Source organism: Ctenocephalides felis, unplaced genomic scaffold (assembly GCF_003426905.1).
Source record: "Ctenocephalides felis isolate EL2017-DRISC unplaced genomic scaffold, ASM342690v1 CF-g0.4_SCAFFOLD_00845, whole genome shotgun sequence".
Lineage (NCBI taxonomy): Eukaryota > Metazoa > Arthropoda > Insecta > Siphonaptera > Pulicidae > Ctenocephalides > Ctenocephalides felis.
In genome coordinates, this window is record NW_020536999.1 from 93125001 (window position 1) to 93147946 (window position 22946).

Consider the following 22946-nt stretch of genomic DNA (forward strand, 5'->3'; position numbering starts at 1 on the left):
CAAGGGACCAATATATTTCTTCATATATAACTAAACACGTACTTGTTGGCCTTTTTAGTTGGCCAAAAAACTATTTTGAAGTGGTACTTGTATTTTTTGCTAAAGCATGCAACTGTTTGTTTTTTATAATCCTGAAGATGGCAAAATACTAATTTTACAAAATAAAATTAATGACTTTTTTTCGTTAGAATAAAACATAGATTTTTATCCTGATGATGGCCATAACCAAGTGACTAAACTAAATAATTTTTTATCTTTTTTAGATGGCCAAAATACTATTTTTCACCACTACGAAGTCTTTTTTGTTTGGAAATTAATTGTTTTAATTTAATCACATATAAAATAATTGACAATCATTTCGAAATTGTTTATAATTTTTTTGTTGTTTAAACAATATATTGACAATACTATATATTGACTGTGGTATTGACACATATCGATTTATATTATTGAATTACGAGGAAATTGTTTTTCTAATCCTTACTACTCTATGCAATCATCATTCATCAATTTTACGTAGATTTATTTTATTTTAATTGAAAACATTTTTTGAAATTATACTTTTAATGCAACTTTGAAAATGTCTGCTTAAAAAATAATATCATACCAGTAGAACAGTGAAGTCATTTACTATTGGAATTGGAGGTCAATTTTGTTCAATAATAAAAATTTCATCTACTAGGAGTACAGTCACATATCAGCAAATTTTGGAATCAAATTTCTTTCCAAATCTAATAATATAAATCTTGATGTGTCTATTTTATAATAATATAATATTTTTCTATCTTGGTCACAATTTTTTAGTTGAGCAGTCTATAACCTTTTTTGGAAGATAACTTTAAATTATAACTATTCTCAACAAACTAAATACAATTCATTCGTGATAAATTAAATTTTACTTAACCTGTTTGTTTTTGTTTTTTCTGATTTTTGATGTATTGATGTCTTTTGTCTCAATTTTTATCTTTCGGAGAACTTTTATTTTGTTCGTTTGGTGTCGCAGGGGTTGGTTCGTCTAAGAACATTGGGTTTTTTACTTCCATTTCGCCAGTCTAGAATAGAAAAGAAATTCTTTATAATAAATATTATGTGTTTATTGTTTTTGTAGAAATGCTACTAATAAAAAAGAACACTATTGAGCACGATCATGAAAAGAAAAAGAAACTGGTTTGGATTCAAACTGCAAAAAAATAATCTCATTCACGACGTGGTCGTGGAAAATAGTACTGAATGAACTCGGTGGAAGAAGAATGCTGATGATTGACGACTTACGAGAAAGAAAGGGATACAGGAAACTTGCAAATTTGGAATAATAAATAAGTGAGAGAAAGGTAATCATGAATTTGTGATGGTCCAACTTACAGAAGCCAGTCCTGGGCACTCGTATACTGTGTAATCTCCTTCATCGTTTTCTTCATCACTTTCAGGATCAGATTGGTTATGAACTTGTGATGGTTCTAAACGACTGGAAAATAAAATTCAGGTAAATATTTTTATCTTAAAACTTTAGCTGTTCTCACAAAAAAATTAGACATATTCCAAAAACTTGGCCTAAGAGTGAAAACGGAAACTATATCTATCTATCATGGGTTTGAGTGAGCACTTTTTTAAGTATTGCTATCATTCATGCTATTTGGTAAGCTTTATTCAAAGCTACATGATTCTGGTCCTACTGGCCTTTAACATAACCCAAAGAATTTACAAATGGCACATTTGGGATTCTTGTAGACAAATTTGTTATCACAACTTAAAAAAACATGTGTATTTATGTCTTGTGCGATATTTTAAAGTTTCTGGCCCAAAACCGGGCCAATATTCAATTATAGTATGTGGGAAAATGGATACTATTTCTATATCAGTATTACTATCATTCATGCTATTTGATAAGCATTGTTCAAAGCTACATAATTCTAGCCCTACTGGCCTTTAACATAACCCAAATAATTTACAAATGACACATTTGGTATTCTTGTATACAAGTTTGTTATCACAACTTAATTTGTGTATTTATGTCTTGTGCGATATTTTAAAATTTCTGGCCCAAAACCGGGCCAATATTCAATTATAGTAAGTGTAAAAACGGAAACTATATCTATATATGCATGGGTTTGAGTGAGCTTTTCTTTAAGTATTGTTATCGTTCATGCTGTTTGGTACGCTTTGTTCAAACCTACTTGATTCTGGCACTACTGGCCTTTAACATAGCCCGAAGGATTTACAAATGACACATTTGGCATTCTTGTAAACAAATTTTTTATTACAACTTAGAAAACATGTGTATTTATGTCTTGTGCAATATTTTAAAGTTTCTGGCCCAAAACCGGACCAGTATTCAATTATAGTATGTGGGAAAATGGATACTATATAAGTATTGCTATCATTCATGCTATTTGGTGGGCTTTGTTCAAAGCTACATGATTCTGGCCCTACTGGCCTTTAACATAACCCAAAGAATTTACAAATGACACATTTGAGATTCTTGTAGACAAATTTGTTATCACAGCTTAAAAAACATGTGTATTTAAGTCTTGTGCGATATTTTAAAGTTTCTGGCCCAAAACCGGGCCAAAAAACAAATTTCTTTGAAATAATTCATTATAATTATTACGAGTGATTAGTTTACAATGATCAATGTTTTATTGAACATCTGTGGTCAATGAGTATTTGATTGGCCAGTTTGTGGCCCAATAGACAACTCTATAGCTATACTAAATTATATTGAATTGTCCAAAATCTGGTCCAATTGAAATTTTACTGAGTTCTTTAAATATTATGCTTTAAATCAAATTACATGAGAACTAATTTCTTCTTCTACTTACTTCTCCATGGCCAAAATCTGCTGTTTCTGATGATGATAATGATACAGCTGCGCACTTTGGGCCAGTCGTTTATCAGCTAAATTTAATGAAGCAGGACTTTGCAAAGGCCCACCCTGATTCGGGTCTTTAACATTTGGCCCTGTGACGCCGTACGCCGGATATTCTGCATCTTGGGCCAACTTGGACCGTTTTTGTAACCTACATGTGTAAACAATTATAAGTACTACTCTTGGGTATTGATGATTTATTTCAAGATGTACTCACGTGTACCATCCGATACCGAAAGCTACCAGTCCAACGGTAGCTGCTGCACTTATACCGGCTACCATTGCTACAACATACAGGGTTGGACCATCGTCTTCCAAGGGCCTTTTTCGGATCAGTTTTGTCATTTTAACGCCTTGGTCGTAAAGAGAGTAATCGGAGAATGGTTCGAATTTGGAATTCAAATCTAATGGTTGGTCATCTAGAATGTATAAATAGTAAAAAAATATCTGATAAGCAACTAGTGAAAATACTCTAAATTTACCATTTCCGCCAACTTTCGAATTGTGCACTTCCTCTCCGTAGTACCTGGGGTCATTAGGGCCGACAGCGAACGGTGGTTCCTTATCCCTTATCTGATGTGACCCCAGAGCTGGTAAATTATACGTAAACTCCGACCCGTCTAACTTCTTATCCGCAGTAGTTTCCTTTTCGTTCTCGTGTTCGACGTGTTCATCATTTTGTGCCACTGCTTGTGTTACATCTCGGTGATGACTAAATTTGGACATGAAGTTTTCGCTATCTGGCAAATGTTTGTTGTCTGTCTTCGATTTCGAAATTTGGTACTTGGTGTCATCTTTAGCGTTCAGGTCGTTTCCGAAATGGTGGTTGGCGTAGATTCGGCCGTAGTTCTTGTTAATTGGCGGTCGTTGGTGGTAGCTGTTGAAGTATTTTGCATTCAGGTTGGCGGTTATTCGGTCTTGGAGGTCTTTTAGTTCGTTGTGGGGTCTTGGTGGAGGCTCTGGAAATTGAATCATGCGAAAAATAAGTTGATATCGCATAGAAGTAGAATTAGAATATAGTATTATAAAATGTAGATTACATCTCACCAATTTTTTCTTCACTTTTAGCAACCTCATCAGCAACATACTCCAAATTATCCTCCTCCAATTGCTGAACAAACGGTTCAAACTGCCTCAGATCCAAAACTGGTTCCAACTTTCGATGATTTGCTTCTGCAACCGGTTCCGGATCCAAAGTCTCTTCATACTTTCGGTAGTTTTCGTATTCGTTCGGGAAACGAGACCTGTGGAGAGAGAGAAAGAAATATAAAAGAAAGGTAAGGTATTTATAATTGCATATTTATTTATGTTGAAGTAAAACTTCTAAGAATTCGTTGAATTATGAATGCTCTTAGAAAGTTTTATACATTGTCTGAAAATATCCTAGATTATCTTAGACTGTTGCATTTTGCCTGAGAGTGTTGCAGATTATCTAAGAATGTTGTAGATTGTCTAATTTGTTTCTGAAAATGTTTTGTTTAAATTTAAAAAAAAAATTATACATTGCTAAAAATGCCCTAGATTATCTTAGACTGTTGCATTTTGCCTGAAAGTGTTGTAGGTCGTCTGAGAGTGTTGTAGATTATCTAAGAATGTTGTAGATTGTCTAATTTGTTTCTGAAAATGTTTTGTTTAAATTTTCAACAAAAATTATACATTGTCTGAAAATGTCCTAGATTATGTCTAAGAGTGTTGTAGATTATTTGAGAGTATTGTAGATGGTCTAGAAATGTCAAAAATCATCTTCAAATGTAGTAAATCATCTATTTCTCTGTTTCTTTTTTTTCATTTTATCAAGTTTTACTCGGAGGAACTATTCACATTATATTTATTATTTTTACTATTACTATTGTCTGTTACCTTGATCCGTACAGAGATGGCGTTTCATCTTGGAATCGGTTTAGAACTTTGCTAGATGACTGTTTCTGGTTGATTTGTTCTCTATGTGCTTGTTCGAGTAAGGATGCTAATCTTTGTAAAGCGTAATGTTGATTGTGTTGTTGGTTGTCTAGAATGAAATTTTAAAGAAATTATTTAAAATTGTACAACTTCTGCAAACAACAGAAGACTATAAAGCAATTCTTCTTTAGGCGCTAGACTAGGGTGTAAATCCGTACAAATGCAACGGAAGTGCGTTACGGCCGAGTCGAGTGCCAATGATTCGTAATTCGCTCTCGATGAAATCATTTGTATACGGGTCGATTGTGATTAGTCGTCGTGTATGTGAATAGAGATCTGTCGTTGTATGCGTACCGGCATCAACGTTGTATGCGTACCGATATCAACAAGCAAATCGGCATAGATAAATAAACATTTTAAAGTTACATCGTAGTACAAATATTGATTTAATGAAAAATGCCTGAACCAGAAGAATATTTTACTCTGTTACTTGAAAATAATAAAACAAATTATGCATTTGTGCCGTGTACTAAACGTAAGTTTATTGATTAGAAATTATTTCTATATTATTCGTAGTTTCTGTAAAGTTATTAATATGGAAAATATTTTTTAGACGAAACAGATATTACAGCTGTTCAAAGAATGAGATTATATCGCCAACAAAAAAGTAAAAAAAATACGAGCAGTCAATGAATGTATGTTAATTTTAATTACATGAAGTTCTTCAAACACAATTATATTTCTTTAGGCGTTGTTTAACATAATCCACTGTGTGAACGAATATTATAGAATTTATTAATCAGCAATTACTTCATTTCTCTGATGAAGGTTCATTTCTAAATGCTAATTACAATGACAAACCGATCATGTCATATTTGAAGTATGACTTCAATTACATTATTGTTTTTAAATATTATACATATTTTTAATGCTATTATAAATATATAATTTATAATTTATCATTATATAAATGTGTATAATGGTTGACACTAATAAATGCATTGTTTATATTTATCTTTAAGGTTATTCAACTTTTTAAGCTCTTGAATAATTAGTTATTCAGTTCCAACTTAACCTGGATTTTGTTATCATAAAAAAACTTTGATAAAAATTTGTTTTAAATAATTATCTATGTAAATATACATATCGTATACAATTTTATATTGCTGCTAAACATTTTTGCATACTTAAAATGATTATTAAAAATTATCTGATAATTTAAAAATTCAAATACTGTTAGAGTCATAGTTAGAGTACACTGAGGGTCATCAAGTTTTTTTTTGTTTAAATAAAAATTTATAGATTTATTTTATATTTAAATAAATTTTATTATACATATATATATATATATCTATATATATATATATATATATATATATATATATATATATAAATTTTTGTACGTAATATATTTTCGTTCTCATAACATTTTTATTTATTTATAAATATTTATATAGGTTGTTTAAATCGATTGCAGATTTTATAAACATCGACGCAGACAATGCAAATACAAATACCATCTTTTATAGAAATTTTAAAAAATATTATTGTAATTTTAACGCGAATAATATTATGGAATTTTTCACTAAGGGTTGGAAAATATATAAATAATTATTAACTTCCCTTTGGGTAAGTTTTAGTAACCGCAAAAAAATCGAAAATGAAAAATTTTATATATCTTTACGTTTCAGAGGTTTCTGAACATTTTGACATACCTTAGAAAAAATGGATGTGTGTATGTGTGTGTGTGTGTGCGGATACAAATTTTCGTCGACGATTTCGGGAACACCGATCAACCGATTTGAATAATTCCAAAAACATTCGATTCGTATTGATAAGGAGACGTGCTGATTAGTTTTTGGCGAAGGCAGGTCTAGCAGTTTCGAAGATACGGGGCAAAAAATGCCAAAAACGGTGACTCAGTTATTAAGAGAATGGGGCAAACGATTTTAATAATTCAAAAAACATTCAACTTGTATTGACAAATGAAGAACTGATTAAATTTTTGGGAAGGCAGGTTCAGCGGTTATGGACTCTCAATAAAAATAAGTTAAAAAAATGTCATTTGGCGGTCCAAAATGTTTATTGGACATATGCACATCAAATCATCAGATATTTTATAGATTTAAATAATGTGTACACATTTTGTGTTAAATTTTTTTGGTTTCCGTACCAAGATTTTTAATTACGGTACGGGAAGTTCCAGCAATTAGGCTTAAGGCCCGATGCAATGCACCCCACTAGTTTGCTTATTAAATTATTTATTACTTTTTCTAATAAGAATAAAATTTCTAATCTAGATGCATTTTAGTAAAATTTAAAACGTAATTTTTTACGACTCGACTAAAAGTAATAAAATTTCTTTATCACTAAAACACAAGTGCATTTAAAATAATATCGTTTTAGCTTTATCAAACTGACCTATAAAACTATAAAAATAATAATAATAATATATGTCTTAGCAACAATTTTAAGCACAAAGGAATTTGTTAATGATAAAACAAAAATTTTATAAAATTTTAATGTCAAGTTGTTTAAATATTAATACAATATTTTTTTTATTTAACATTAATTTACAATTATAAGAAACTTAAATATTTTTGATTTTTTTTTTCTAATTCTATGACTAAAATTTATGTTGTTTTACATTATTTTAAGTTTTTGTATCAATTTTAAATTTAATAATAATTATAACAATACATTTTAAAATCGATTTACAACAAGGAATTTGTTACTAATTGAATATGTTTAACGATTTTTTTTAAATTTGAGACAAAATAATTTATTGTCTTGATAATATTAAATATTATATTGTTGATTATTAACAAATTAAATTGTCATTTAATTTTTTAATTGAATAATAATTATAACAATATTTACAATCATGAGAAATTTGTTACTAATTTTAATATAATATTTTAAGTATACTTTTTTAAATTCTGCAACCAAATTTTATGTCGTATTGTTTAAATATAACCATTTATAATAGCATTAAAAATATGTATAATATATAAAATAATAAATAAGTATAATATTTAAAAACAATAATGTAATTAAAGTCATACTTCAAATATGACATGATCGGTTTGTCATTGTAATTAGCATTTAGAAATAAACCTTCATTAGAGAAATGAAGCAATTGCTGATTAATAAATTTAATAATATTCGTTCACACAGTGGATTATATTAAACAACGCCTAAACAAATATTGTTTTTGCAACTTCACTCATCATGTAATTGTGTTTGAAGAACTTCATGTAATTAAAATTAACATACATTCATTGACTGCTTGTATTTTTTTACTTTTTCGCTGGCGTTATAATCTCATTCTTTGAACAGCTGTAATATCTGTCTTGCCTAAAATATTTTCCATTTTAATAACTTCAAAGATTTATAGAAACTATGAATAATATAGAAATTATGTCAATAAAGTCTCGTTTAGTACACGGAATAAATGTTTAATTTGTTTTATTATTTTCAAGGAGCAGGGTAAAATATTCTTCTGATTCAGGCATTTTTCATTAAATCAAGATTTGTACCACAATGTAACTTTAAAATGTTTATTTATGTATGCCAATTTCCCTCTTGATATCGGTACGCATACAACGTTGATGCCGGTACGCATACAACGACAGATCTGTATTCACATACACGACGTCTAATCACAATCGACCCGTATAGAAATGATATAATCGAGAGCGAATGACGAATCATTGGCACTCGACTCTGCCGTAACGCACTTCCGTTGCATTTGTACGGATTTACACCCTAGTCGCGCCTAAAGAAGTTTTACTTTAAAAAACCTAAATCATTTATGTGCAATTCTTAGAAAAGAAAGCTACCAAGTTTTTGTAATTAATAAATTAAACTAAATTATCATTTGAAAAAAAAAATCAATTTACAAAAAATTCACGAATTAAATGCAAATATGTGCAACATATGTTTGGATAATGTTTAAGAAAAAAAAATTGTCATGGCTTTAATTTTTTGAATTAAGCAACCAAATTTTGTTGACATATTGCTTAAATATTAGATAATAATATGTACAATATGTCTTGGAAAAAAGTATTTTAATATATTTAAAAAAAACTATAACACATATATATTCAAATCTTTCCAACATATGTTAACACATATTATTTTAAAAGAAAAAGCTGAAGGAATATTTTAGAAAAAAAGCAACAATTTTTAATAATAAATCATTCAAACTTTAAGCAATAATATTAATGAAACAATTGCAAAAATTATTTTAATATAGGTATTTAAGTAACTAAACATCTATCTATATATATTAAATTTTTGCGAACATATGTTTTAGAAAAAAAATGGTAAAAGCCTCAATTTTTTTAAATACATTATTTAAACTAGTGGGGTGCATGGCATCGTGCTTTAAGGCAAATTGCTGGAACTTCCCATACCGTAATTAAAAATCTTGGTACGAAAGCCAAAAAAAATTACACAAAATGTGTACACATTATTAAAATCTCTATAAAATATCTTATAATTTGATGTACATATGTCCAATAAACATTTTTGACCGCCAAATGACATCTTTTTAAATTATTTTTAGTGAGAGTCCATAACCGCTGGACCTGCGTCCCCAAAAATTCAATCAGTTCTTCATCTTGTCAATACAAGTAAAATGGTTTTTGAATTATTAAAATCAGACGCTCGGTTCTCTTAAAAACTGAGTTACCGTTTTGGCATTTTTTGCTCCGTATCTTCGGAACGGCTAGACCTGCCTTCGCCAAAAACTAATCAGCTAGAAACTAATCAGCACGTCTTATCAATACGAATCGAATGTTTTTTGAATTATTCAAATCAGTTGATCGGTGTTCCCAAAATCTTCGACGAAAATTTGTATCCGCACACACACACACGCTCACACACACACACATACATCCATTTTTTCTAATTATAAGGTATGCCAAAATGTTCAAAAGTCTTTAAAACGTGAAGATATATGAAAATGTTCATTTTTGATTACGGATTTTTGTTATATATAAGTTTTTTGAAAATAATAGTTTTAAAATATTCAATAAAAATATAACTTTTACACTTTTACGTCTAAGCAAAAAAACATGTTTAGAAAAAAATGATCAAGATTTTGATGCTTTTTTAACCTACTTAATATATAAATATTAGTTCATGACATATATACATTTGGTTCAAAAATAATCATTTTAACATATTTATCAAAAAATACATGAACGTTTAAAATGCAATTTACAAAATTGAACAAAAGGCACCAAATTAAGGTGTTTTTGATATTTAAAAATTCAATGCAAAATGTATCATAATTTATTAACTATCCATAGGGTAAGTTATAGTAATAGCAAAAAAAATCGAGAATGAAAATTTTCATATATATTTTTTAAATTTTTTCAAAGTAACATTTTTTCAAAAATGTTACTCTTTTTAAAAAAGATAATTTTTGGTACGGGAAGTTCCAGCAATATGCCTTATGGCACGATGTCCACTAGTTTTTATTAATATTAATTAAAAATAATCATTTATATTTTACCTGGAAAGTACTCCAATTCCCCAAAAGCTGTCCCAAATTCACTCCACAAAAAAGCACAAGCAATCAAAAAGCTTTTTGCAAAAATGAAAAACATATTACACACTGTGCGTCACAAATCCAACAACACTACACTTTTTATTAAAATTTAATTAATTATAAATAACCAAACCAATAAAAATCAATCTGTACACATGAATCAATTTATAATTGATTTATTCCTCGTTTTTCAAAATTTTCTAAAAAATTAACCATATGCTAAAGTCTAACATTTTCTATCGAGTGTGGAAAAGCGGCGTGGGCGGTGCGATTTTGGGGTAAAAGTGTGTGTATCGGTTTTACACGTGTGGTAATTTATATATGAATGTGTGTTTGTGTTTGGATTTAATTTTATACTATGTCTGTGTGTGAAGAAAATCAATATTTTGCATGAAACAGCGCCTAGTACGCGCGCAACAGTTGATACATGCGTAGAAGACTTTTGAACCACAATTTTGAACTTTGGTATTCAAAATTTGATGTAACTGTTGCTGTTTTCTGGTGGTTAGTGTGGAAATTTGGCAAAACTTTTGTGGGTTTATGATGGTTGTTGTGGATTTTTAGTAAAATGTTGCGATTGTGTATGATACCCTTTAAAATTTTTGTAGATTTGGGATGCGTAGGATTTTGTTTGTTCTGGTTAAATTTAGAAGAAATTGTTGTTAATTAGGGTTTGTCGGTTTTCAAAAACCGGTTTTTAGCGAAAATTATGGAATTTGAAAACCGGTTTTTTAGTGAAAAAAGTCGGTTTTCACTGTGTAAATGGAAAATGACAAAAATAGCCAAATATAAAAGATAGATGAAAGCTTTTTGCTTCTTGAAATCATATCGGTTCAAATAACTTAGAATTATTATATCAGACTTCAAAAACAATTAAGCATAATTTGGTCGTAAGTATTTGTACCAGTTTGTATCATAAGTATGAGAGTATTTTCTATTCAGGAAATTTTGTTAGAAACAATAAAGGTCATGTTTAAGTAGCAATTCGATAGACGTTCTCAGTTTTTTAATTTAAAAATGTATTATTTTTATTTATTCAAAAACTTTCCTTTCACTATCATAAAAATATTTTCATTCTTATATGTGAAAATGATGCATGAATAACGAATAATTATTTTCAAAGTTATTTAATCAGGATAAACTATTATTTTTTTAGTTCTACTAATTAAAATTAAAATAATTTTGTTTACTATCTATAAAATTGAACAATAAATGAATTCAGTCAAATACTGCTCTAAATCACACTAAATTTGCGGATAAATTACACAATATTCGAGCAAAAATTTATTTTCTATATAAAATTCGAAAACCGGTTAAAACCGGTTTTTTAGTAAAATTAAAATTCGAAAACCGGTTTTCTGAAATGTCGGTTTTTGTATAAGCCCTATTGTTAATGTATATTTTTTATGTTGTTGATTAAAATCACTAATTATTTATACTGGTGATTTCTAAAAAGTCCTAGTTAAATTTTTGTGATGCATTTTGTAATATATTCAACTGGGTAAATTGAAAGCTTCAGATGACTCTTAGATAATCAAATCATCTATATATTTAAAATAAACGTTTATAATAAATAAATATTGTAAAATAAACATTTATTTTTAAGATTTGTTTAAAAAGAAAACTTTTTAAATAATCTTTTATGCCGTTTAGTATTAGATGTTCCAGTGCATTCCTCTGTCAGCTTTTTTTTATCTTGTCCCAATTGTTGTCTGATCCAGAGTTCTTTTTTTATTCTACTCACTAGTACTTCCTCATGTGGTCCACATAGGTATATTTTATCTTTTTCAGGTATACATATCAAAACTTAGAGTATTAGTCTTTTTTTCCACGGAGTCTTTTTTGCATTCACCAGGAACACATATCTAAACTCCTCATGCAGTTCCTTAAAATGTCCATGTATTTGAAACGATATATCTTTATATAAGTTACCATTCCAGTTCCTTAAAGTTCCTGTCTCTGATCAGTGCAGAGTGGTATTCTATAAGTTTGATTGTTAGTAGGGTTTCTTTTCTCGCAATCCACGTCTCTGATCCTTTTAATTATATGTTCTTTCTTCATTTGGTTACCACATATCATCAGAGAAGTTATATTCCTCTGCAACACTTATGTGTAGGCCACAAATTCCAATTTCTGAACCAGTTTACCAGTTGCGACTTCAAGTCAAGATTCAGTCAGTAACATCCTTTCTATCTTCTTCTGCATCACGTTTGGAAATTCCAGTGAATTTCCTTGGGAATTTCTTATCTCTGATCAATACTAAGTGTTTTATTAGTTTGTTCATCAGTAGAATTCCCTTTCTCTTTTTCTCTCCAGGATGTGTCTCCTACATCGAGTTCAACCCCGTGACTGCACAGGCAGTCTAGTTGCCAAATGAGGCCACTTTTGTGATCGCCCATTTACTAGTAGAGTTTCTAGTAAGAATGCAGTGAATAATATCGTGCTATAGCTTATAAACTATAAAACTAATCACAATATTGTCTTTGGCATATTTAAAGATGAATAAATTATCTAAAACTTTGTCTGAAGTGAAAAGTTCATAAGGCTATTTTTATAATTGTCAAATCCTTGTAGATTTCAATATTTAGTTAAAAAGTACTTGCATTTTTGTAAATACTTGTACTATAGCTTTAAAACTATAAAAATAATACATTATCAATAGTCTATCTACACATAAATAACAAAACATATATTCTATAATAAATTTATTAACAATCTACATGCATCGGTGGGTAAAATCCTAAAAATATCAATTCAGCAACATTCAATCTACAACAAAAATCTCAGCTCCATTTTGTGGTTGTGTACTGAACACCAGTTCATCAATAGTTTTTCCTAAAAGTTGATCTTTCCGAAATTTTAAATAATATTCTTGTTTCAATACTTCGATGTAGACCTTTTCATGGCCTTTTTCACATAGGGCCACTATGCAACCTCCCCACCTGGGTAAAAGGATTTATTAATAATAAATTATATATATATATATATATATATATATATATATATATTATTACCCTGCTCCTGTTAGTCTTGATTTCACATTAAGACTTTTTCCAATTTCAACAATTCGATCCAAGTTTTCATGTGAGCACTCATATAAACTTTTAAGAGAATCATGTGACTCTTTCATTAATTGTCCAAGTTTTTCTAAATTGTTTTTAGATTTATCATCCTTTGATGAACATATTTCTTTGAATTTGGTTACACGATAAGCCTCTACAAATAATAAAGTAAAAGTATATATATATATATATATATATATATATATATATAAACTAGCAAACCCGACGAACTCCGTTTCGTCACCAGATGGTTTCGTGAGAAAGATCAAGAATTTTTTGTTTGTTTTATATTTGAAAAGGAAAAATGTGATTTTATTATACAACAGTAATGAATTTATTTCGATTACAAAAATGAGGTGTTAAATGAAAGTGAATCCGCAAATTATCCGTTTCATTGAAGTGCTCTTTGGTAAACCACATTTTTTGTTTTTTGGTCTGACGTTAACACAAACAGAGCGGATGGTTTTCCAACTCGTGAACAGGCAACGTATAACTGCCCATGTAAAAAACAATGATTTTCTAAATAATCTATTTGAAATTTATCCCGCAAACACTAAGCGATTGGCCTTGCGATTTGTTATTGCCAACGCAAGGCGAACTGGAAATTGCAATCGTTTGAAGTCAAACGGAAGACCAGTCGGAATCATTGGTATGTCACCAAATCGCCAGCAATCTTTTATTGAATGGTGAAATTCAGTGCGTGTACATCATTATTCTTTGCGGCAAGAATTGCTCGCTGACTTAAGGGGGGCGATACATGTAACAAGAAAAAAAAATCGATTTTTTTTTTCATAAATCGTTACAATAACATCTCAAAAATATGCCTGTAAATATTCAAAACAAAATTATCATTATTTATACAATAAAAACTCATTTAAGTGCCACGCCTCAACTCGACGCTTGAGTGCTATTGTACTCTTATCTGTTTCTGTGTCAAAACTTTAAACGCGTTTTTCTCAAAACGACATTTTTGAAATTTGCGGGCGTGATAACTCAAAAAGTTCTCAACCGATTCCAATGAAATTTTGCACACATCTACTTTACAGTAATAGCTTCTAGTTAAACCTCAAACATTCCAAAAAATGTTTCAAAAATTAACCCTTTTACCAAAAAAACCATTGAAAAAAAGGTGAAAAATCGAACTTTTTTTTTCTAAGGTGTGCCAATTTACGATTTTGTGACTTTTTTTATTTTTTTTTTGGTTTAACTAGAAGATATATGTTTTATGAACACGTACAAACTATTTTTTTTAAATTCAGATCACCGTACGAAAAGTGAGAACGCCCGCAAATTGATGGCGTTTTCCGAGAGGGTCTTGGCAGATTTATTTTTACGGCAGCCATTTAAAAAAAAAAAATAAAAAAAAATTTTTTTTGTGTATTTTAATATATAATAAATAACCCTAAAAAAGTTCAAAAAGATTCAATCATTCCTTCCCAGTTTAAAAAGTCCTCAAAAAATGGTAAAAATTAAGGCGATTACATGTATCGCCCCCCTTAACCAAGCATAATTCTGATAATTCTCACTAATATCATTACTCGAATTTTTAATTACGGTGCGTGAAGTTCCAGCAGCTTGCATTAAGGCACGATGCCATGCACAACTAATTTTCTTAGCTATAAACCTTGCGGAGCCCGAGACCTTTCCAACGAATTGTGCGTTCTGGAGTTACATCGTCAGGAAGGAAAACCTGACTTTTATATATATATATATATATATATATATATATATATGTAGATAATCTATTTGAAATTATTTTAAACAATTGTTGATTATTTTCATTACTCGAAATTTTAATTACGGTGCGTGAAGTTCCAGCAATTTGCATTAGGGCACTATGCCATGCACTACTAGTTTTCTTAGCTATAAACCTTGCGGAGCCCGAGACCTTTCCAACGAATGCAAAATTGTCGAAACCGGTTCGTGCGTTCTGGAGTTATTTCATCAGGAAGGAAAACCCGACTTATATATATATATATATATATATATATATATATATATATATATATATAATAATTCATTTTATGTTAATTTATTATTTTATACGTTACCATTAAATACATGGAGTGCCCTCTGTCTCAATTTGAACTCAAACAGCAAGTTTCTGACTTTTGGTGTCAGCAAGTTTTCTAAAAAGCTTTTTTGGGATATTTCCAAAAGTTCACAAATATCTTCTCGACTGTAAATTTCTTTTGTTAATATTTGGTCACATAAAGTTATCATTTGGGGTAAATCTATTTTCAAGGCATCTTGGAGTTGTTTTGGGGTCTGGATTTCTTTCCAGGAAAGGTTCTGATGTTTTGCAATAATCTGTTGGAAATTAATTAATCAAATCAATTGCATTTGAGAAAAAAAAGAATAATGTTTCGGAATTGATGCAATTACCTTACTGGCCAATTGACACTCAATGACCCTGATGTTATAGTTTTGGTTAGCCGCCTTGTTCGCCTCGTGCAGACTGTGGGCGATCACGAAGGTGGCCTCATTTGGCAACTCGACTGCCTGTGCAGTCAGGGGGTTGAACTCGATGTAGGAGGCACAACCTGGGGAAAAAGAGAAATGGAACTCTAGTAATGACCAAACCGATGAAATTATAATGTGTACTGATCAGATATACAGATTCTAAGGAACTATGGAAAGTTTTGTGCTGCTGGAGATGATATAAAGGATTCTGAGGAAAGAAACTCTACTTGTAACTGGGCGATCACGAAGGCGGCCTCATTTGGCAACGCGACTGCCTTTGCAGTCAGGTGGTTGAACCCGATATAGGAGGCGCAACCTGGGAAAAAAGAGAAATGGAACTCTACTAATGACCAAACTGATAAAATTCCAATGTGTACTGATCAGATATACAGATTCTAAGGAACTACGGAAAGTTTCGTGCTGCTGGAGATTATATAAAGGATTCTGAGGAAAGAAACTCTACTATTTAGTGGGCGATTACGAACGTAGCCTCATTTCCTCATTTGGCAGTCAAGGGGTTGAGTTGATGTAGGAGGCACATCCTGGAGAGAAAAAGAGAAAGGGAATTCTACTGATGAACAAACTAATAAAGCACTTAGTATTGATATGAGATAAGGAATTTCCAAGGAAATTCACCGAGAATTTCCAAATGCGTTGCTGAATAAGATAGAAAGGACTTTACTGAATCTTGACTTGTAGTCGCAACTGGTAAAACGCTGCTCTGTAGAAGAAGAAGATAACTTCTCTAATGATATGTGGTGACCGAATGAAGAAAGAACATATAATTAAAAGGATCAGAGACGTGGATTCCGAGAAAAGGAACTCTACTAACAACCAAACTTATAGAATACCACTCTGCACTGATTAGAGACAAAAACTTTAAGGAACTGGAATGAAAACTTATATAAAGATATATTGTTTCAAATACATGGGCATTGTAAGGAACTGCATGAGGAGTTAAATATATGTTCCTGGTGAATGTAAAAAGACTTTGTGAAAAAAAGACTAATATTCTAAGTTTTGATGTGTGTTCCTGAAGAAGTTAAAATATACCTATGTGGACCACATGAAGAAGTACTTGTGAATGGAATAAAAAAAGAACTCTGGATCAGACAAATATTGGGACAAGCCTGCCATGGGAGGTAAAAAAAGCTGACAGAAGAATGCAGGTGATATTATACTACTGGTGATACTATTAAAGAAAACAGGAAAATGAAAGCGTAAGACAGAGAAGGAAAGAGCAGTTAACAGAACTTGGACACTTTTCTGACACCATGGGCCTGGATAAAATTCTCTACATTCTTAATTACCTTTTTGTCCTAAGAAGGCAATTGCTTGATCCATTCCTCCACTCAATGTCCCGACATACCTTTCAGATATTGCTGATAGTGTTGCCAATTTTTGGCGATTTAAATCTAGCTGAAAAAATAGTAAAAATTAACAAAAATAGGAAAACTTATCATAGGAGATCAGCTTCTGTCCCATCTCTACTCAGCACCATTTTTTTCCTTTAAATTGATTTAGAATGATTTTTGATAACATAAATTTGATTGCAATTTGTGCAATTATATATTATATATCTTGTAATAATATCAATGAAACATTTAGGAAAATTGTTCAAAAGGTATACTTTATAAGTTTCATTTATCATTTACCTTCAAAAAATATGCAACAGACAGCAAACTTGCACTAACAAGTGCACTCGAGCTGGACAACCCTGCTGCAGGTGGTACAGTACCAGAAAAAGCCAATTTGATTCCTTGGAACTCTGCACCATGGTTTTGGTGGACACCATTGTCACCATTGGAGCTACCATTGGATTCACCATGACCATTGGTAGTAGATTTTGTAGACTTTAGACTTGAGAATTCGTCCAGGGCTCCTTTGATGCCTGATAGAACGTAGTCGTACCATAGTGGACGCTCGTTGGAAATTCTGAGAAAGAAATTGATTGTGTTGATTGAAAATTTTTGATGATGGGGAAGAAGAATGTAGAGGATGTTTCAAGCTTGGTAAAAGACATTTTTTAACTATGAGAAGTACATGTAAGATTTAAATTATAGATTATAATATAGAAAAGTGTACCAGTTTTGGTTACTACAATTTTTTAGTTTTTGTGGTGTAAGAAGTTGATGATATTATTAGATTTAGTTGGAGGTAGTTTTTGGTTGTGGATGAGTGTGCAGGCAGAGAAGAATGTAGAGGATTTTGTCAGCTTTAATTTGGCAAAAGACAGTTTTTAGCTGTGGAAATAACTTTCTAAACTACAGATTTGAATATAAAAAAGTATATCAGTTTTGGTTACTACATTTTCTATTTGTGCTGTAAAAAGTTGATGGTTTTGTTAGATTTTTGGATATAATTTGTGGTTGTAGGTGACCAAATTGTGAGAGAAGAATGTAGAAAATTTTGTCAGCTTTCAGCCATGAAAAAAGGTTTTTAAGTTACAGATTAAATTATCAAAAATTGTCCCTATATTGGTTACTTATATATGTGTACAAGTCTTTACTAATTGCACTTTAGGAAGTTGATGGTTTTATTAGATTTTTGGTTATAATTGGTGGTCGTAGGTGATTGTGTTGGGGAAGAAGAATGTAGAAGATTGTGTCAGCTTTAAATTAGTAAAAAAAAACTATTTTTTGGTACATGAAAAGTAGCTTAATGTAAAAGAGTTCACTAAGCATCAACTCAGTCCATCTTTATTTATGTGTGCATCAACTCATGCTTGTTAAACTGCTGTTTTTGAGTATACTGAGTTGTTGTAGAGTATTTTGTTGTTGGACAATGTTGTAGATTATTTAATTTTATACAATTTTGCCAAAAACATCATCCATACTAATCGAGTGGTTTAAAAGTTATGGGAGATATAAGAAGGGTGCTGATAAGAATGTTAGTCTTTTATTTTTTTGGATGATTATACTTACTTTATATCATCAGCTCGGCAATTATAGCTCTGATATTTTTCATCAACATTACTCAGATAAATGTTGTTGTCATTGGTAGTTTTGCAAGCGACAATAATGTCTTGAGATAGAGCCATTGGTAAAACTGCATATCCACAATAGTCTATGTGCTCTCCTATTAAATTTACACTGGAATACAATATAAAAATATAATGAAAAAATCTATAAATATAATGAAAACTAGTGGTGTATGGCATCTTGCTGGAACTTCTTGTGATTTCTGAATGTGTACTTACTCTACACAATAACTTACTCTAAATAAAGTTAATAAAAATAAGTCCCCGTTAAGACAATTTTCGAGAGACCAAACCAAAAACACATCTTATGCTAAAACGTGTATTAAGCGGGATAAGGGCAAAACATCACTCTCCAGAGTTTTGTTATATTAATAAATATATCATAATATTAATAATATGTGTATATATAAATATATATATATATATATATATATTATATTTACTAACCGTCCAGGTACTCTAACAAAATAATCAGCCTTCTCGCGAAATTTGTTTTCAAAATGTTGAATCAAATTCAAAATTCGCGCGTCCGTTACTTCTTGAACGAACTTCACGTTGACGGTTGTCAAACTGTCACCTGTCATTTTTCTAAGATGTCTGAAAGATAAATAAATAATATGAAATTAATTAAATAAACAATACAAAATTATAATTGAAATGAAATAAATATATTTGTTTAAACAAGATCTAATCTTATTTAATAATAAATAATAGTAAATTAATATAGATTTAATATTTTGGAAAATTTCTAAATTTGTCAAGTAAGGTTAGGTTAATAAGTTTTTTGGATTTGAATCCAATTTTATTAAAATTCAGGACAATTCAACATCTGAATTATTTGATTAAATTATTTGGTAAAGTACAAGATCTAATTGAGTATAATATACAATATTATACTAGGGGACATATTATTATTATTATTAGTTTTATTCATACTTCTTCGAAAAGTAAATGTTATAATTGATTATATTTTATATTTTATGACAATTTTAAAAGTTCCAATTTCCAATATATATATATATATATATATATATATATATATATATTAATGTTAAAATATGAACAATACAACACTCAGATTTTTAACACACACTTTATTTGGTAATTACAGACGTTTCGAGACCATGTTATGCCTCATCTTCAGTGTAATTTCAAAAACAGTTACTTATATACTATGCATTCTTCAATATTTTATTTAAATTACATTTAATTTAAGTGTGTGTTAAAAATCTGAGTGCTGTTTTGTTCATATTTAACATTTATATATATATATATATATATATATATACAAACAATTTGGTAATTGAAACATTTAAAATTGTCATAAAATACAAGTAATAAATATAGCTTTCTATTTTCCTAAAATTTAACTTTGTAGAACGGTAAATAAATTTTCTATGGAAGCTCAAAGTGTGTATACATTTTGTTCAAGCATTATGTATATAAAAAATACTAAATTATAGTATATATAAAAAAATAATATTTATTCAACAATACCTTATTTTTTACTGAGACCACCTTTAACGTTTACAAAAACACCACAAACTGAAATTAATACCAAGTCATTATTTATTTACGATAAAAGCAATCTCCAAAAAAAATCTTAGATAATCTTAGGTTATTTAATCTGTACACGTCAATAAACTTAATACCTCATATAATTAATTGCAGAATTTTATCTACACATGATCACAGATAAAAAAATCATAAACAAACGTTATGAACCGATATATTTATATATAATTCTATTACCAAAGCCGATTTATTTCATGTGTCTTTTACTATACACGTCTACTAAAAATGTCATTTTAGACATTTATTTCGATTCATATGTATTTGTAAATTCGAAGGAAATGTTGATAACGGTTTGTTTATCGACATTTTTGACAAAAACGAGTTCTGTAGATTAAAATTTTGTTTAAATATAAATCATTTTGTTGATTGTGTGCGTGACAATTTGTCGAGCTGTCAATTAAAGTTGACAGCTCGGCAAATGGTTTTGCTTTTCGCCGCTAGATGGCGAAAGGCAAAATTCGGCGGTTAGGATTTGAATATAGGGTATATTGTTTGCTTTTTTATTGGATTTTAAGAGCATACCGAGTTAGTAAATGTTGAAGATTGTTTAATTTAGTATAAATTTGCCAAATACGTCATTCATATTAATCGAATGGTTATAAAGTTATTAGTGATTTGGTCCATGAATGTATGGACATGATCGGTTTGTCATTGTAATTAGCATTTAGAGAATGCCCTTTATTAGAGCCTGATGCCGGCACGCATACGACAGGTCTCTATTCATATACATGACGACTAATCACAATCGACCCGTATAGAAATGATAGCGGCTGACAAATAATCATTGGCACTCGACTTTGCCCTAACGTACTTTCGTTGCATTTGTACGGATTTACACTCCAGTCGCGCTAAAGAAGTTTTACTTCAAAACTCTAAACAATCTAATAATTAAATGTACTTTATTAATTCATTTGTTTATTATCACTGAAATATTATTAGGTCATTTTCAATGGAAAGTGTACACCGAGTGTACTTTAAAGTACAATTGTTATACTTACTTTATACACGTTTGTATTATTCATATTAATCGAATGGAGTTTATGTGGCAAGAGACATATAGTACATAAAATAATTTATAAAAAGCCATTTGATTCGTTATTAAGCATGCCACAACCTAATTTAAAAATAAATGTTCGGATTTTGCTTTGAATTTGAAGATCATAAATTAATGACTTAATTAAAATAAGTGAGGTAATAATATATCAAAACCTTGAGTCTTCAAATTTATATATGACGTGCTTTGCAGTGGATAAACCTACCAGCTGTCTCTTTCACTATAATTTTACCAGAAGTATTTTTTGTGGCTAAGGAGCGTTTGCCGGGTCAGCTAGTATATATATATATATATATATATATATATATATATATCTACATATATATATCTACATATATATAAAAATAAGTCGGGTTTTCCTTCCTGACGATATAACTCCAGAACGCACGAACCGAATTCGACAATTTTGCATTCGTTGGAAAGGACTCCGCAAGGTTTATAGCTAACCTAAGAAAATTAGTGGTGCATGGCATCGTGCTTAAATGCAAACTGCTGGAACTTCACGCACTGTAACTAAAATTTCGAGTAATGACATTAGTGAGAATTATCAGAATTATGCTTGGTTAAGTCAACAAGCAATTCTTGCCGCAAAGAATAATGATGTACACGCACTGAATTTCACCATTCAATCAAAAATTGCTGGCGATTTGGTGACATACCAATGATTCCGACTGGTCTTCCGTTTGACTTCAAACGATTGAAATTTCCAGTTCGCTTTGCGTTCGCAATAACAAGTTGCAAGGCCAATCGCTTAGTGTTTTCGGGATAAATTTCAAAAAGATTATTTAGAAAATCATTGTTTTTCACATGGGCAGTTATACGTTGCCTGTTCACGAGTTGAAAAACCATCCGCTTTGTTTGTGTTAACGTCAGACCAAAAAACAAAAATGTGGTTTACCAAAGAGCACTTCAATCAAACGGATAATTTGCGGATTCACTTTCATTTACTTAGAGAAGTTTAAATAAAAAACACTTGATTTTTGTAATCGAAATAAATTCATTACTGTTGTGTAATAAAATCAAATTTATCCTTTTCAAATGTAAAACAAACAAAAAATTTCTTCATTTTACTCACGAAACCATCTGGTGGCGAAACGGAATTCGTCGGGTTTGCTAGTATATATATATATATATATATAAAGATTATCCCAGTACATAAATCTACATAAAATGTCACAAAAAATAAATTGCCCAACTCGTCGAAATTTATTATGAGTCCTCAAAAGAAATATATTCTGCAGACACTTTGATACTTTTGATTTATTTCACTTATGTCATTTAAGGTAATAAAAAAGACAAAATGGTGATATAAAATATGTAAATATATATAAATCTACATAATTTAACAAACATCATATATTATGATACAACACTTTGTAGAAATATTCGATTTATGAATGAACCAACTTATCATTTCACTTGTACTTTTGTGATGTAATTGTAAAATCTCCAAATTTCAAAAATAACTTACCTGACTAAAAATCGAA

General features: G+C 30.0%; 2 protein-coding genes across 3 annotated transcripts; both read right to left on the bottom strand.

The window, feature by feature from the left end:
• Positions 1-953: 953 nt before the first annotated feature.
• On the bottom strand, positions 954-12724 carry LOC113363060. The gene is made up of 8 exons (XM_026605548.1): positions 12586-12724; positions 4727-4874; positions 3914-4110; positions 3349-3825; positions 3084-3285; positions 2820-3017; positions 1363-1465; positions 954-1052 (listed from the first exon to the last, which is right to left on the bottom strand). The coding sequence occupies exons 1-8, from the start codon at positions 12722-12724 to the stop codon at positions 954-956; spliced, it is 1563 nt and encodes a 520-aa protein (XP_026461333.1).
• A 331-nt stretch (positions 12725-13055) lies between these two features.
• LOC113363887 (N-acetylgalactosamine kinase-like) lies at positions 13056-20536 on the bottom strand. Of its 2 annotated transcripts, XM_026606372.1 has the most exons (10): positions 20483-20536; positions 20328-20375; positions 19278-19427; positions 18775-18942; positions 17506-17785; positions 17161-17269; positions 15773-15930; positions 15439-15697; positions 13340-13541; positions 13056-13267 (listed from the first exon to the last, which is right to left on the bottom strand). In XM_026606372.1, exons 3-10 carry the CDS (start codon positions 19412-19414, stop codon positions 13090-13092), a joined length of 1491 nt encoding a protein of 496 aa, XP_026462157.1. In that variant the 5' UTR covers positions 19415-19427; positions 20328-20375; positions 20483-20536; the 3' UTR covers positions 13056-13089. The 2 variants fall into 2 exon arrangements, with proteins under 2 accessions (XP_026462157.1, XP_026462156.1); XM_026606371.1 differs by lacking the exon at positions 20483-20536 and having other exon boundaries at positions 20328-20428.
• Positions 20537-22946: the final 2410 nt, after the last annotated feature.

Bases quoted from the DNA above. Each gene is read 5' to 3' on its own strand.
- LOC113363887 (XM_026606372.1), bottom strand. From the start codon at position 19,414: ATGACAGGTGACAGTTTGACAACCGTCAACGTGAAGTTCGTTCAAGAA. The intron at 15,931-17,160 runs GTAATTAAGAAT...CTTTTTCCCCAG, and splicing joins TGCCTTCTTAGGACAAAAAG to GTTGTGCCTCCTACATCGAG. The intron at 15,698-15,772 runs GTAATTGCATCA...AATTTCCAACAG, and splicing joins AGTGTCAATTGGCCAGTAAG to ATTATTGCAAAACATCAGAA.
- LOC113363060 (XM_026605548.1), bottom strand. From the start codon at position 12,724: ATGGGCGATCACAAAAGTGGCCTCATTTGGCAACTAGACTGCCTGTGC. The intron at 4,875-12,585 runs GTATTGATCAGA...ATTTCATTCTAG, and splicing joins ACAAACTAATAAAACACTTA to ACAACCAACAACACAATCAA. The intron at 3,018-3,083 runs GTGAGTACATCT...TTACACATGTAG, and splicing joins TTCGGTATCGGATGGTACAC to GTTACAAAAACGGTCCAAGT.